The sequence below is a fragment of the Oncorhynchus gorbuscha genome, linkage group LG03 (assembly GCF_021184085.1).
Source record: "Oncorhynchus gorbuscha isolate QuinsamMale2020 ecotype Even-year linkage group LG03, OgorEven_v1.0, whole genome shotgun sequence".
Classification (NCBI taxonomy): Eukaryota; Metazoa; Chordata; class Actinopteri; order Salmoniformes; family Salmonidae; genus Oncorhynchus; species Oncorhynchus gorbuscha.
The window spans coordinates 39381657-39396656 of record NC_060175.1 but is presented as its reverse complement, the minus strand read 5'-3'; the positions used below and the strand labels follow the sequence as shown (position 1 = coordinate 39396656).

Here is a 15000-nt window from a genome sequence, read left to right as displayed (position 1 = left end):
GAAAGCATTAACAAAAAAACTGAGCAAACTAGAATGCTATTTTGCCCTTAACAGAGAGTATATAGTGGCAGAATACCTGACCACTGTGACTGACCCAAACTTAAGGACATCTTTGACTATGTACAGACTCAGTGAGCATAGCCTTGCTATTGAGAATGGCCGCCGTAGGCAGACCTGGCTCTCAAGAGAAGACAGGCTATGTGCACATTGCCCACAAAATGAAGTGGAAACTGAGCTGCACTTCCTACCCTCCTGCCAAATGTATGACCGTATTAGAGACACATATTTTTCTCAGATTAAACAGATTCACAAATAATTTAAAAACAAATACCTATTTTGATAAACTCCCATATCTACTGTGCGAAATGCCATCACAGCAGCAAGACTTGTGACCTGTTGCCACAGGAAAAAGGCAACCAGTGAAGAACAAACACCATTGTAAATACAACCCATATTTATGTTTATTTATTTTCCCTTTTGTACTTTAACTATTTGCACATCATTACAACCCTGTATATAGACATAATATGACATTTGAAATGTCTTTATTCTTTTGGAAATTTTTGTGAGTATTATGTTTACTTTTCATTTTTTAATGTTTATTTCACTTTTGTTTATTATCTATTTCAATTGCTTTGGCAATGTAAAGACATGTTTCCCATGCCAATAAAGCCCCTTTAATTTAATTGAGAGATAGAGACAAGGCTTAAAGAGCCACGCAACTCCAATAGCCGTCTGTGAAAAAAGCACAACTTTTGACAATAACCAGAGATGCTGTGTGTGTGTGTGTGTGTGTGTGTGTGTGTGCGCAGAGTACGGTTGTCTTTGAGGGGAGGATGTTTGATGCGTGTTCTTAGGGTCCCTCTAATTAGAACGCTCTCCTTCGACAAACACAACAAAACGCGCCCCTCCTGAGTTTGTTGTTGTTTTTGAAAATACAAAGCTCGCTAACACAGGGAGCGGGGATGCATTTGCCATCGTTAAGAGAAAGCGTGAGCCTGGGAGAGTGGGAAGGAGAGGCAGAAACAGAGAGAAAGTGAAGGAACAAGAGAGACGTTTGGAAAACACAACAATCTTCAGATGAGCTGGGCCTGTGAACCTGTTAATGATGAGCCCAATCTCTGATTTCTGCAACCAGTTTTAGAAATAAACTTTCTCTGTGTTTGCTTCTGCCAGGGGGGCACAACATTCCTTATGGAGGCATTCCGCCCGTTGTGTGAGAAACCCTGTGTGTCTGTATGTGTGTTCCACCTGCCTTCGGAGAGAATGAATGTTTTATTTTTCTCCAAGACAGGAGCAGGTGAGATCGCTGGGGGTGCTGCTAATAGAATATATGTGGAAAAACAAAAGGCTGTGTATGTGTTGCTTAGTCATGAGTATGTGGTGAAAAGGACACACTGTATTGGTTCACCAGAACATCAGCTGACAACCTCAAATCACACTTAAGCATCTCCCCTCCCTGCAGCCCCTCCCTGACATTAGTCCTACAGGCCAAACCTCAGGCTGCCCTCTTCCTTCCCTCCTCCCTTGTCCTCTTAAGCCCACTCCTCCCCCCTTACCTTTGGTCCCTCTTCACACATATATCACCTTCTCACTCACCCCCATCCCCTCACCCCTGGCCCTACAGTCAAATCTGTGTGTGAGCAACACTGTCCTCTCTCTCTCTATCGACTTTCTTTCTGTCTCTCTCTCTCTCTCTCTCTCTCTCTCTCTCTCTCTCTCTCTCTCTCTCTCTCTCTCTCTCTCTCTCTCTCTCTCTCTCTCTCTCTCTCTCTCTCTCTCTCTCTCTCTCTCTCTCTCTCTCTCTGTTGTTCGTTGACCCATGGCTGCATTCGTTCACCGTCACCTAATCTCTGTTTGTCTTTCTTTCTCCTCCCTCGCTCCCAGGTGCCACGTGATGATGGTGGAATCAGCCTCTGAGACCATTCGAACTACGACCTCCAATCAGAACGGAGTCAGCAACCTCAGCAGCCAATTGGATGGCGGGGGAGGGAGAGAAGGCGGGTCCAACGGAGACAACAATGGGGAGATCAGCCCAGTGGATCTACTGCACCTCCAGCAGCAACAGGTGTGTGTGTGTGTGTGTGTGTGTGTGTGTGTGTGTGTGTGTGTGTGTGTGTGTGTGTGTGTGTGTGTGTGTGTGTGTGTGTGTGTGTGTGTGTGTGTGTGTGTGTGTGTGTGTGTGTGTGTGTGTGTGTGTGTGTGTGTGTGTGTGCACTTCATACTCAGTTGTTTGTGCTTGTGCGCCTGTGTGTGTTTGAGTAGTTGTCTAACACCCAACAGATGCGCAACATATATTATTATTGTTTAGAAGCACTATGTACAGTCGTTTACATGATGTAATTCTGATTCTCCCAATATGTTGAGAAGACGTGCTGACCTATAGATGGAAAATAAAACCTACGTCCATCTTATTGCAGTCAGATCCCTGGAAGCTTTTAACTATGTGACAAATTGCATCATCTTCACTTCATTTTCACTCTCTCCACTGGAGAAACGACTTGTTTCATTAAGGTGTGTGTGTGTCTGTGTGTGCGTGTGTGTGTGTGTGTTTGCATTTGATAACTGAAAAACACTGTATTTATTGGTGTGGGTTTGTGTGGACAAGCTTGTGTATGTGTGTGTTTTATTTCAAGGCTGGTGACACAATAGCGTGATGTGGTTGGTGTTGCGCTCTTTTAGTTCCCCCTGGTGCGTCAGTGTTTCCCCTCCCCTAGCCACTGTATCAGATAGAATTTCCGTGCTTCCTGGAGTTCCTTGGCTGAAAACCCACATTTGTTTCCCGTTATCCCAGATCCCCTGGTTCTCTATACTGCCAGACTAGTGACATCACACACACGCACACACGCACATACTGTAGATAGGCCTATAAACAGGATAACATTATTTGAGTTGAGGCCCCTATATGAAAAGAGCAGCAGAGTAACTATAGTGGTTATAATGAGGGTGGATTATGTAAATGAAGAGAACTTCTACTTCTCCACTGTTATCTTTTCTCTTTCTACCTTCTCTCTCCTCCCTGGTTTTCTGACTGCATCCTCCCTCTGTTTCCTCTGAAACCTCCAGCACTGGATACTAACCCTCAACCGTACCTCACACAAGTAGCTCTTCATTCTGTGGCCCCGTCTCTTTTTTTCTGTGTTGTTGCACCTGCGTGTCTTGGTGTGTGTCTGTGTGTGTATGCAGTGGTTATTTCCTCCCTTATATGCCTTACCAACCTCAAACATACCACCCTCTCGCTTTCTATCTTTCCCTCTCTTCCTCTCTCACTCTCTCTGTATCTCTCCTTCCTCTCTTCCTCTCTCATTCCCTCTGTATCTCTCTTTCCTCTCTTCCTCTCTCATTCCCTCTCTCTCCTTCCCTCTCTTCCTCTCTCTCTCACTCTCTCTGTCTCTCTCTTTCCTGTCTTCCTCTCTCATTCCCTCTGTATCTCTCTTTCCTCTCTTCCTCTCTCATTCCCTCTGTATCTCTCTTTCCTCTCTTCCTCTCTCATTCCCTCTCTCTCCTTCCCTCTCTTCCTCTCTCTCTCACTCTCTCTGTCTCTCTCTTTCCTCTCTTCCTCTCTCATTCCCTCTGTATCTCTCTTTCCTCTCTTCCTCTCTCATTCCCTCTGTCTCTCTCTTTCCTCTCTTCCTCTCTCATTCCCTCTGTATCTCTCTTTCCTCTCTTCCTCTCTCATTCCCTCTGTATCTCTCTTTCCTCTCTTCCTCTCTCATTCCCTCTCTTCCCTCTCTTCCTCTCTGTCTCTCTCTTCCCTCTCTTCCTCTCTCCCTCTCTCTCTTTCCCTCTCTTCCTCTCCCTCTCTTCCTCACTCGCGCCCTCTCTGCTTGACGGAAGAGAATCTCAACCGTTCCTCTAGTTCCTGGAGTTAGTCGGTCTAGTCAGAATCTCTACTGTGTATCTAATTTATCATACCATGATGGAATGGAGATATTTACATCTGTCTGTCTCTCTCTCTCTCTCTCCTTCTCTTTCGCTCCATGAAGAGTAGAACAGTGATCTGTGTATTTGTGTTCTCCTGTCATCACCACTCAATACCCCCCTCTCCCCACTCTCCAGCCCAGATCTGAGTTCTGTGCCAGTAAGCATTGCATGGTCCTTTGATATCACAGCTATACCTTAAATACCTGTTTTCTCCCCCTGTCTCTCTCTCTTTCCCTTTTTCTCCTAACCTCCTCTATTCTCCTCATCCGCCTGAAGTACAGAGCAGTGTAGGTGGTTAAACACCCTGTTTAGACGCACTGAAACAGAGAAGAACCACTGAGCCTCTTTACACACACGCACGCACACGCACACACACGCACACGCACACGCACGCACATGCAAACACACCCCTTACAGAAAAACCACATGAATTTCACGTGATCACATGTGAAGTGTGTGTGTTTTCATGTGATCATGTTATGTTATATGAAGATAATTTGATAACATGAAACTACACGTGAAATTGTGTGATATTCCACATGTAAAATCATGAAAAACACACACACACACACACACACACACACACACACACACACACACACACACACACACACACACACACACACACACACACACACACACACACACACACACACACACACACACACACACACACACACACACACACACACACCTCTTCACAGGCGGCGTTGTCAGAATACAATGCTGTCTCTCCCTGGGCCCCTTGGGAGCCTGGGAAAAATCACAGCCATCTCCAGCCGTCAAACCCCTTTACGGCCTCTCTCTTCTCTCTCTCTCTCTCTCTCTCTCTCTCTCTCTCTCTCTCTCTCTCTCTCTCTCTCTCTCTCTCTCTCTCTCTCTCTCTCTCTCCTCTCTCTCTCTCTCTCTCTCTCTCTCTCTCTCTCTCTCTCTCTCTCTCTCTCTCTCTCTCTCTCTCTCTCTCTCTCTCTCTCTCTCTCTCTCTCTCTCTCTCTCTCTCTCTTCTTTTTTTTTGGTCAGAGCAGCAGGTCGCAGGGTAAAGTCAGGGAAGGGTATTGATAGGGCTTCGCGATATGGCCAAAATATATGTGATGGTATTGAATGATGGTATTTGATAGTGTTTGGTTTTTCAATTATAAAAGTGTGCTTTCATTTTGCTTTATGAGTTATTCATGACCCTATGATGGCAACACATACACTGTACATTCTAAGTCATTTCAATGTGTCTTTCTCTATTCTGATTGTTTTATACTGTTCAATTAAACTTAAACCCAAAATTATATTCAGCATTTTCAAAAATAAAATGCATTTCATGCACTAATTTGATCATTTTCAGACTGCAATTTAGGACTGCACAATATAGGCAAAAACATATGCCTTATTTTTAACCAAATATTGCAATTACTATTTGACTTGCGGCTTGTGTGAACTGTAGAAATCATAGAAATATAATGATTATTCAAATTCTATAGTTAGATTATAATAGTGGGCACTTTGAATACAGTGTTTGACATGACAACGAACTCAGAAAGCCAGGGAGGAGTTATTGTGACAGGGTAGGAACCAAAGTGTTGGTCAGTGTTTCCTAGGGTACCCTATAATCTTTGACTACATTAAATGTTTTCTCTTAGCTACTTCATGTAGCTAACATATTCATGCATCGCCTATTCCTCTTTGATTTAGAAGATACTGTTGCACAAACACCTCCCACACATGCGGTGACCTCACCTTGTTTAAATGGTGTCTCTAGAGACAAAACCTCTCTCATCGTCACTCAATGCCTAGGTTTACCTCCACTGTATTCACATCCTACCAAACCCTTGTCTGTACATTTAGCCTTGAATCTATTCTTCCACTTCTTTTACTCTCTGTTCCGATGGCACTAGACGACCAGTTCTCATAGTCTTTAGCCGTACCCTTACCCTACTCCTCCTCTGTTCCTCTGGTGATGTAGAGGTTAACCCAGGCCCTGCAGCACCTAGCTCCACTCCCATTCCCCAGGCGCTCTCATTTTTTTACTTCTGTAACCATAAAAGCCTTGGTTTCATGCATGTTAACATTAGAAGCCTCCTCCCTATGTTTGTTTTATTCACTGCTTTAGCACACTGTGCCAACCCGGATGTCCTAGCCGTGTAGGAATCCTGGTTTAGGAAGGCCACCAAAAATCCTGAAATTTCCATCCCCTAACTATAACATTTCCCGACAAGATAGAACTGCTAAAGGGGCAGAGTTGCAATCTACTGCAGAGATAGCCTGCCGAGTTCTGTCATACTATCCAGGTCTGTGCCCAAACAATTCTAGCTTCTACTTTTAAAAATCCACCTTTCCAGAAACAAGTTTCTCACCGTTGCCACTTGTTATAGACCACCTTCAGCCCCCAGCTGTGCCCTGGACACCATATGTGAATTGATTGCCCCCATCTATCTTCAGAGCTCGTACTGTTAGGTGACCTAAACTGGGACATGCGTAACACTCCGTCCGTCCTACTATCTAAGCTAGATGTCCTCAATCTCACACAAATGATCAATGAACCTACAGGGTACAACCCCAAATATTTAAACACGGGCACCCTCATAGATATCATCCTAACCAACCTGCCCTCCAAATACACCTCCGCTGTCTTCAGGATCTCAGCAATCACTGCCTCATTGCCTGCGTCCGTAATGGGTCTGTGGTCAAACCTACCACCCCTCATCACTGTCAAACGCTCTCTAAAACACTTCTGTGAGCAGGCCTTTCTAAAACAGAAATTGGCATCCTGTAGCACAAAATCCCCAAAATTCTGGGACTGTAAAGTCCATAGAGAATAAGAGCACCCCCCCCCCCCAACTGCCCACTGCACTGTGGCTAGGAAACACTGTCACCACCGATAAATCCACAATAATTGAGAATTTCAGTAAGCATTTTTACCATGCTTTCTACCTGGCTACCCCTACCCCGGTCAACAGCCCTGCACCCCCACAGCAACCGCCCAAACCTCCTCCATTTCTCCTTCACCCAAATCCAGATAGCTGGTGTTCTGAAAGAGTTGCAAAATCTGGACCCCTTCAAATCAGCCAGGCTAGACAATCTGGACCCTCTCTTTCTAAAATGATCTGCCGAAATGGTTGCAACCCCTATTACGAGCCTGTTCAACCTCTCTTTCGTATCGTCTGAGATCCCCCAAAGATTGGAAAGCTGCCACGGTCACCCCCCTCTTCAAAGGGGAGACACTCTAAACTCAAACTGTTATAGAGCCATATCTATCCTACCCTGCCTTTCTAGATCCCACCGTACCTTCTCCTCTATGCAATCTGGTTTCCGAGCTGGTCAAGGGTGCACCTCAGCCACGCTCAAGGTCCTAAACAATATCATATCATAACCGCCACCGATAAAAGACAATACTAATAATATTAATCGACCTGGCTAACGCTTTCGACTCTGTCAATCACCACATTCTTATCGGCAGACTCAAATAACTGCCTTGCCTGGTTCACCAACTACTTCTCAGACAGTTCAGTGTGTCAAATCGGAGGGCCTGTTGTCCGGACCTCTGGCAGTCTCTATGGGGGTGCCACAGGGTTCAATTCTCGGGCCGATTCTTTTCTCTGTATACATCAATGATGTCGCTCTTGCTGCTGGTGATTTTCTGATCCACCTCTACGCAGACGACACCATTCTGTATACTTCTGGCCTTTCTTTGGACACTGGGTTAACTAACCTCCAGATGAGCTTCAATGCCATACAACTCTCCTTCCGTGGCCTCCAACTGCTCTTAAATGCAAGTAGAACTAAATGCAACCGATCGCTGCCTGCATCTGCCCACCCATCCAGCATCACTACTCTGGACGGTTCTGACTTGTGGACAGTATGTGGACAACTACAAATACTTAGGTGTCTGGTTAGACTCTAATCTCTCCTTCCAGACTCACATTAAGCATCTCCAATCCAAAATTAAATCTAGAATCAGCTTCCTATTTCGCAACAAAGCATCCTTCACTCATGCTGCCAAACATACCCTCGTAAAGCTGACTATACTACTGATCCTTGACATTGGCAATGTCATTTACAAAATAGCCTCCAACACTCTACTCAGCAAATTGGATGCAGTCTATCACAGTGCCATCCACTTTGTCACCAAAGCCCCATTTACTACTCACCACTGCGACCTGTATGCTCTCATTGGCTGGCCCTCGCTTCATACTTGTCGCCAAATCCACTGGCTCCTGATCATCTACAAGTCGCGGCTAGGTAAAGTCCCCCCTTATCTGAGCACACTGGTCACCATAGCAGCACCCATCCGTAGCACACGCTCCAGAAGATATATCTTACTGGTCACCATAGCAGCACCCATCTGTAGCTCACACTCCAGCAGGTATATTTCACTGGTCACCCCCAATGCCAATTCCTCCTTTGGCTGCCTTTCCTTCCAGTTCTCTGCTGCCAATGACTGGAACGAATTGCAAAAATCACTGAAGCTGGAGGCTCATATCTCCCTCACTAAATTTAAGTATCAGCTGTCAAAGCAGCTTGCCGATCATTGTACCTGTACATAGCCCATCTGTAAATAGCCCATCCAACTACCTCATCCCCATCATTTTTTTCTCCTTTGCACCCCAGTATCTCTCCTTGCACATCTATCACTCCGGTGTTTAATTTCTCAATTTTAATTACTTCGCCACTACAGACTATTTATTGCCTTACCTCCCTAATATTACCTCATTTTCACACACTGTATATAGACTTTTGTATTGTGTTATTGATTGTACTTTTGTTTACTCCATGTGTAACTCTGTGTTGTTGTTTGTGTCACACTGCTTTGCTTTATCTTGGCCAGGTGGCAGTTGTAAATGAGAACTTGTTCTCAACTGGCCTCCCTGGTTAAATAAAGGTGAAATAGAAAATGGTGGAGCAACAACAACGGCGCTCTTTGAGTGACAGGGGAGGTGGTCTGTGTGGAAAGTGGCATGAAGAAAGAGAGAGAGAGAAAAAAACGGACGTTACAAATGGCAGAAGTGTATCACATTAACAAACCAAACATTGAAATACCGTTATAAAAGGTACAGTAAAAACCCAAACTGGTCCATAAATACCGGTATCTACACTGAGTCTACAAAACATCAGGAACACCTGCTCTTTCCATGACATAGACTCACCAAGTAAGGATTTTTAAGCCTTGAGACATGGATTGTGTATGTGTGCAATTCAGAGGGTGAATTGGCAAGACAAAAGATTGAAGTGCCTTTGAACGGGGTATGGTAGTAGGTGCCAGGCGCACCGGTTTCAGTGTGTCAAGAACTGCACCGTTGCTGGGTTTTTGACGCTCAACATTTTCCTGTGTGTATCCAGAATGGTCCACCACCCAAAGGACATCCAGCCAACCTGACTCAATTGTGGGAAGCATTGGCGTCAACATGGACCAGCATCCCTATGGAACGCTTTCGGGCACCTTGTAGCCCATGCACCGACAAATTAAGTCTGTTCTAAGGGCAAAAGGGGGTACAACACAATATTAGGAAGGTGTTGCTAATGTTTTGTAAAGTCGGTGTTGTGAAATACTGTATACCACCCAGCCCTAGGTAGTGAGAGTAGTGAAAGTGTAGGGTGTGTGAGAAAGAGAGCGAGAGAGTTCCTACAGGCAGGTAGATGTAACATAAGGGGAGTGGGTAAGAGGGTGAGAGAGATGGATGGGGGAATGGTGGAGGGAGGGAGGGCTGTGGGATAGAGGGAGACGGGGTGGGGGCATGTAGGGAGGGGTGTATTTCTGAGACGTGTCAGAAAAGGGCGCCTGGGCCTCCCTGAGGAATGTGCCCTGTCTGCCTCTCCAGAAAGAACAGAACGAGAGAAAAGAGAGAGGACATAGGAGAGGGAGGAAGTCCTGCCTCCCCAGCCCGAGACCAGAGGGAGATGGAACAACTCAAGCTGTACCCCATACCCAGAAAGAAAAGCGCGAGAGAGAAAGAAAGAGAGCGCGTATGAGAGGAAGAACCAGGAGTGAACACAAGTGGAGCCCCCAGCCTCTCTCACAAAGCCAGGATTCCTGCATGTTGTTTTTTTCTCTCTCAATCTATTAAGTGTTCTTCACTTAAAATTCTCTCTTTCTCTCTCTCTTTCTTGCTCTATCACTTTCTACCCCTGACCAGACGACCTCTCGAGAGACAGCATGATGCTCCCATTTTCTCTGAGGGGTGAGAGGAGGGAGGGAGAGGGAGGAGGTTGATTCCAAAGGACTGTATGTTAAATTGTGCATAACAGGTTACAAACATCACCAGACAAATCCCTCCCAAAACTCAAAGCCCTCTGTGTGTGTGTGTGTGTGTGTGTGTGTGTGTGTGTGTGTGTGTGTGTGTGTGTGTGTGTGTGTGTGTGTGTGTGTGTGTGTGTGTGTGTGTGTGTGTGTGTGTGTGTGTGTGTGTGTGTGTGTGTGTGTGTGTGTGTGTGTGTGTGTGTGTGTGTGTGCGTGTGTGTTTGTGTGTGTCTGACGAGAACCAGGTGTCTCCCTCGCGTTCCTTTATTTTTTCCCCTTAGTCTATTATTTTGAATGTAGGCTTGATCACTAAGTGTTCACCAGTACCTCTAACCCTCCCTCTCTTTTATATAACCCCCTTCGTTTCAATCTCTCTATCTCCCCCCCTTTTCTCTCTGACATTCCACCTGCTGCAGAAGCCTGGGTCTCTGCCAGCCCACTGTGCAGGGGGTGAAAGAGAAAGAGAGAGAATGAAAGAGAGAGGGAGGGAGAGAAAGGGCGGACCGAGGGAGAGAAAAGTGAAGCTCACTGCCACTGAAGTGCCATTTCCTCTTGGAGTGCCACTCAACTGTAAACGAAAATAAGGAAGGAAAAAGAGAGTGACTCACATTTCAGACTAAAACACAGTCAGCATAATTGACGTACACACACACACACACACACACACACACACACACACACACACACACACACACACACACACACACACACACACACACACACACACACACACACACACTCAGAGACAGAGAGTCAGAGACAGATTGAAGTTAGGTCATTCGTGCCCTGGGAAGTTAGGGGAACATTGGGTGAAACAATGACCGTTTCAGAACAAGCTTTGAGTTTGGAAATCTATCTCCTCCCCCCCTTCTTCCTCCATATACAGCAAAAAAGTATTTAGTCAGCCACGAATTGTGCAAGTTCTCCCACTTAAAAAGACGAGAGAGGCCTGTAATTTTCATCATAGGTACACTTCAACTATGACAGACAAAATGAGAAAAAAAAATCCAGAAAATCACATTGTAGGAATTGTTATGAATTTATTTGCAAATTATGGTGGAAAATAAGTATTTGGTCAATAACAAAAGTTTATCTCAATACTTTGTTATATACCCTTTGTTGGCAATGACAGAGGTCAAACGTTTTCTGTAAGTCTTCACAAGGTTTACACACACTGTTGCTGGTATTTTGGCCCATTCCTCCATGCAGATCTCCTCTAGAGCAGTGATGTTTTGGAGCTGTTTTGGAGATTTTCTATGGGGTTGAGATCTGGAGACTGGCTAGGCCACTCCAGGACCTTGAAATGCTTCTTATGAAGCCACTCCTTCGTTGCACGGGTGATGTGTTTGGGATCATTGTCATGCTGAAAAACCCAGCCACGTTTCATCTTCAATGCCCTTGCTGATGGAAGGAGGTTTTCACTCAAACTCTCACGATACATGGCCCCATTCATTCTTTCCTTTACACGGATCAGTCGTCCTGGTCCCTTTGCAGAAAAACAGTCCTAAATCATGATGTTTTCACCCCCATGCTTCACAGTAGGTATGGTGTTCTTTGTCCTACAAACACGACGAGTTGAGTTTTTACAAAAAAGTTATATTTTGGTTTCATCTGACCATATGACATTCTCCAATTCTTCTGCTGGATCATCCAAATGCTCTCTAGCAATCTTCAGACGGGCCTGGACATGTACTGGCTTAAGCAGGGGGACACGTCTGGCACTGCAGGATTTGAGTCCCTGGCGGCATAGTCTGTTACTGATGGTAGGCTTTGTTACTTTGGTCAAAGCTCTCTGCAGGTCATTCATTAGGTCCCCCCGTGTGGTTCTGGGATTTTTGCTCACCGTTCTTGTGATCATTTTGACCCTACGGGGTGAGATCTTGCGTGGAGCCCCAGATCGAGGGAGATTATCAGTGGTCTTGTATGTCTTCCATTTCCTAATAATTGCTCCCACAGTTGATTTCTTCAAACCAAGCTGCTTACCTATTGCAGATTCAGTCTTCCCAGCCTGGTGCAGGTCTACAATTTTGTTTCTGGTGTCCTTTGACAGCCCTTTGGTCTTGGCCATAGTGGAGTTTGTAGTGTGACTGTTTGAGGTTGTGGACAGGTGTCTTTTATATGATAACAAGTTCAAACAGGTGCCATTAATACAGGTATCGAGTGGAGGACAGAGGAGCCTCTTAAAGAAGAAGTTACAGGTCTGTGAGAGCTAGAAATCTTGCTTGTTTGTAGGTGACCAAATACTTATTTTCCACCATAATTTGCAAATAAATTCAAATAAATAAATTCATTTTGTCTGTCATAGCTGAAGTGTACCTATGGTGAAAATTACAGGCCTCTCATCTTTTTAAGTGGGAGAACTAATTGTTGGCTGACTAAATACTTTTTTGCCCCACTGTAGTTGACCATACAGCCACAGTATCTACCATCAGCCATCTACCATCAACCATCTACCACATCCTGTGTGTGTGTGTGTGTGTGTGTGTGTGTGTGTGTGTGTGTGTGTGTGTGTGTGTGTGTGTGTGTGTGTGTGTGTGTGTGTGTGTGTGTGTGTGTGTGTGTGTGTGTGTGTGTGTGTGTGTGTGTGTGTGTGTGTGTGTGTGTGTGTGTGTGTGTGTGTGTGTACTGTATGTATGTGTGAGGGTGTACTTTATGTACTGTATGTATGTGTGAATAGTGCTGTACTGTGATCTGGTTTTAATGGGAGGTGATTGGGCCAATGGAGTCAGGTCCTGGAGGTGACTAGAGGTCACAGTGACACTAGTGTCCTCTCTTCAGGTTCACCAGTCTGTGTTGGAGTGATGTCATCTCCTAAAAGCATTCCCGTGCTCTGACCTTTCCCTCACACTTTGTGTCTGGGGTCACCAGAGGTCACATAGGTTGGGGGAACAGGGGTCTAGGTGAGAGGGGGGAGGGGGGAACCATTGCCTAGTGTCACAGAACACCCACTGCTGTTACCACGACGATACAAAGGGACCTCCATAGTGCCCACTTCCTGTTGCATTCTTAAAAGGGGCCCCTCTCTTTCTCTCCATGTCTGTCTCCTCCCTCCCTCTCCTCACTCTCTCCCTTTTCTTTCTTCCTTTCATCCTCACCTTTCACTTTCTGTATATATTTGATCCACTATGGGCAGAATCCTAACTCAGAATCCTGACTTGAGCACTCCCCTTGACTTGAGAGCAAATCATGCAATGATGTCAATAGGATATTGATGCTAAAATGTGCGTTATCTCAAATGAGGATTGGGCCTTAGAAGCCTCCATCAATGAGGATATGGGGTTGTGTGCAACTGAGAGTTTGGGGGAGAGGGAACAGTCAGACAGCCTAGGGGTTAGGAATAAATATTTATACACTTGCTATATTGTCTGGTTATGGAAGAGCCAACACACTAATGGTTTATTCAGTTAACCACAAGTTTGTTTTTTTATTTAACCTTTATTTAACTAGATAAGTCAGTTAACAACGGCCAAACCCTAACGACACTGGGAGCCGCCTTATGGGACTCTCAATCACGGCCAGTTGTGATACAACCTGGAATAGAACCAGGGTCTGTAGTGACGCCTCTTGCACTGAGATGCAGTGCCTTAGACCTCTGAACCAGGGTCTGTAGTGACGCCTCTTGCACTGAGATGCAGTGCCTTAGACCTCTGAACCAGGGTCTGTAGTGACGCCTCTTGCACTGAGATGCAGTGCCTTAGACCTCTGAACCAGGGTCTGTAGTGACGCCTCTTGCACTGAGATGCAGTGCCTTAGACCTCTGAACCAGGGTCTGTAGTGACGCCTCTTGCACTGAGATGCAGTGCCTTAGACCTCTGAACCAGGGTCTGTAGTGACGCCTCTTGCACTGAGATGCAGTGCCTTAGACCTCTGAACCAGGGTCTGTAGTGACGCCTCTTGCACTGAGATGCAGTGCCTTAGACCTCTGAACCAGGGTCTGTAGTGACGCCTCTTGCACTGAGATGCAGTGCCTTAGACCTCTGAACCAGGGTCTGTAGTGACGCCTCTTGCACTGAGATGCAGTGCCTTAGACCTCTGAACCAGGGTCTGTAGTGACGCCTCTTGCACTGAGATGCAGTGCCTTAGACAGCTGTGCCACTCGGGAGCCCTGAAATGAGACAGACGACATCACAGAGTGGGGGGTTTCTTTAAAGATCATGTAATACTGACAATGTGGATTACACACACACACACACACACACACACACACACACACACACACACACACACACACACACACACTCCTGCTCAGATGAAACGTGCATGGAGATGAATGCCTTCCACGTGTCTCTTTCCTGCTCTCCGTCTTTTTCCCTTCCTCGCTCTGATAATCCATATTCCTGTTTTATGATTTTTTCACACATTGAGGCCTAATTCTGGAATGCCGGGATGTCATATTTATGGGGGATAATAAACAGAATTTACAGCCTTTTCCAACGGAGCCTTTGAGCAGCCCAAGGATCCCATTCACCCTCTTATTTTTTTATTCCATTGTGATTGTTCTCTCTTTTTCTTTTCTTTTTCTCTCTATCCTTTTTTCTCTTTCTCATTCATTCATTCACTCACTTTCTCCCTCCCTCTCTCGCTCTCCCTCCCTCCCTTTATTTCTCTTTGTCCCCTCCTCTCTCTCTTAGCCTAGGTCCACCAAGCTGATTATCTTCTCTATCCCTTCTCGGCATGGCAGAAAGTGGTCGACTGTTCTGGGTTTGCAGCTGGAACTCTGTGGTCACGGCTTTATTTGACCTCTGACTCCATTCAGCCCCCTCTCTCTATTGGCCGTCTAGGTAGCCCCCTCTCTCTAGTGGCCGTCTAGGTAGCCACCTCTCTCTAGTGGCCGCCTAGGTAGCCCCCTC

At 45.7% G+C, this 15000-nt stretch overlaps 1 protein-coding gene across 6 annotated transcripts in view; it reads left to right on the top strand.

The window, feature by feature from the left end:
• foxp4 (forkhead box P4) overlaps positions 1-15000 on the top strand; it is a 205504-nt gene that overhangs the window by 82655 nt on the left and 107849 nt on the right. For all 6 annotated transcript variants that reach the window (XM_046342499.1, XM_046342495.1, XM_046342498.1 and 3 more), the window contains exon 2: positions 1888-2068. In XM_046342499.1, the coding sequence (XP_046198455.1) occupies positions 1898-2068 (171 nt within the window). In that variant the 5' untranslated portion in view covers positions 1888-1897. The remainder of the gene's footprint in view (positions 1-1887; positions 2069-15000) is intronic.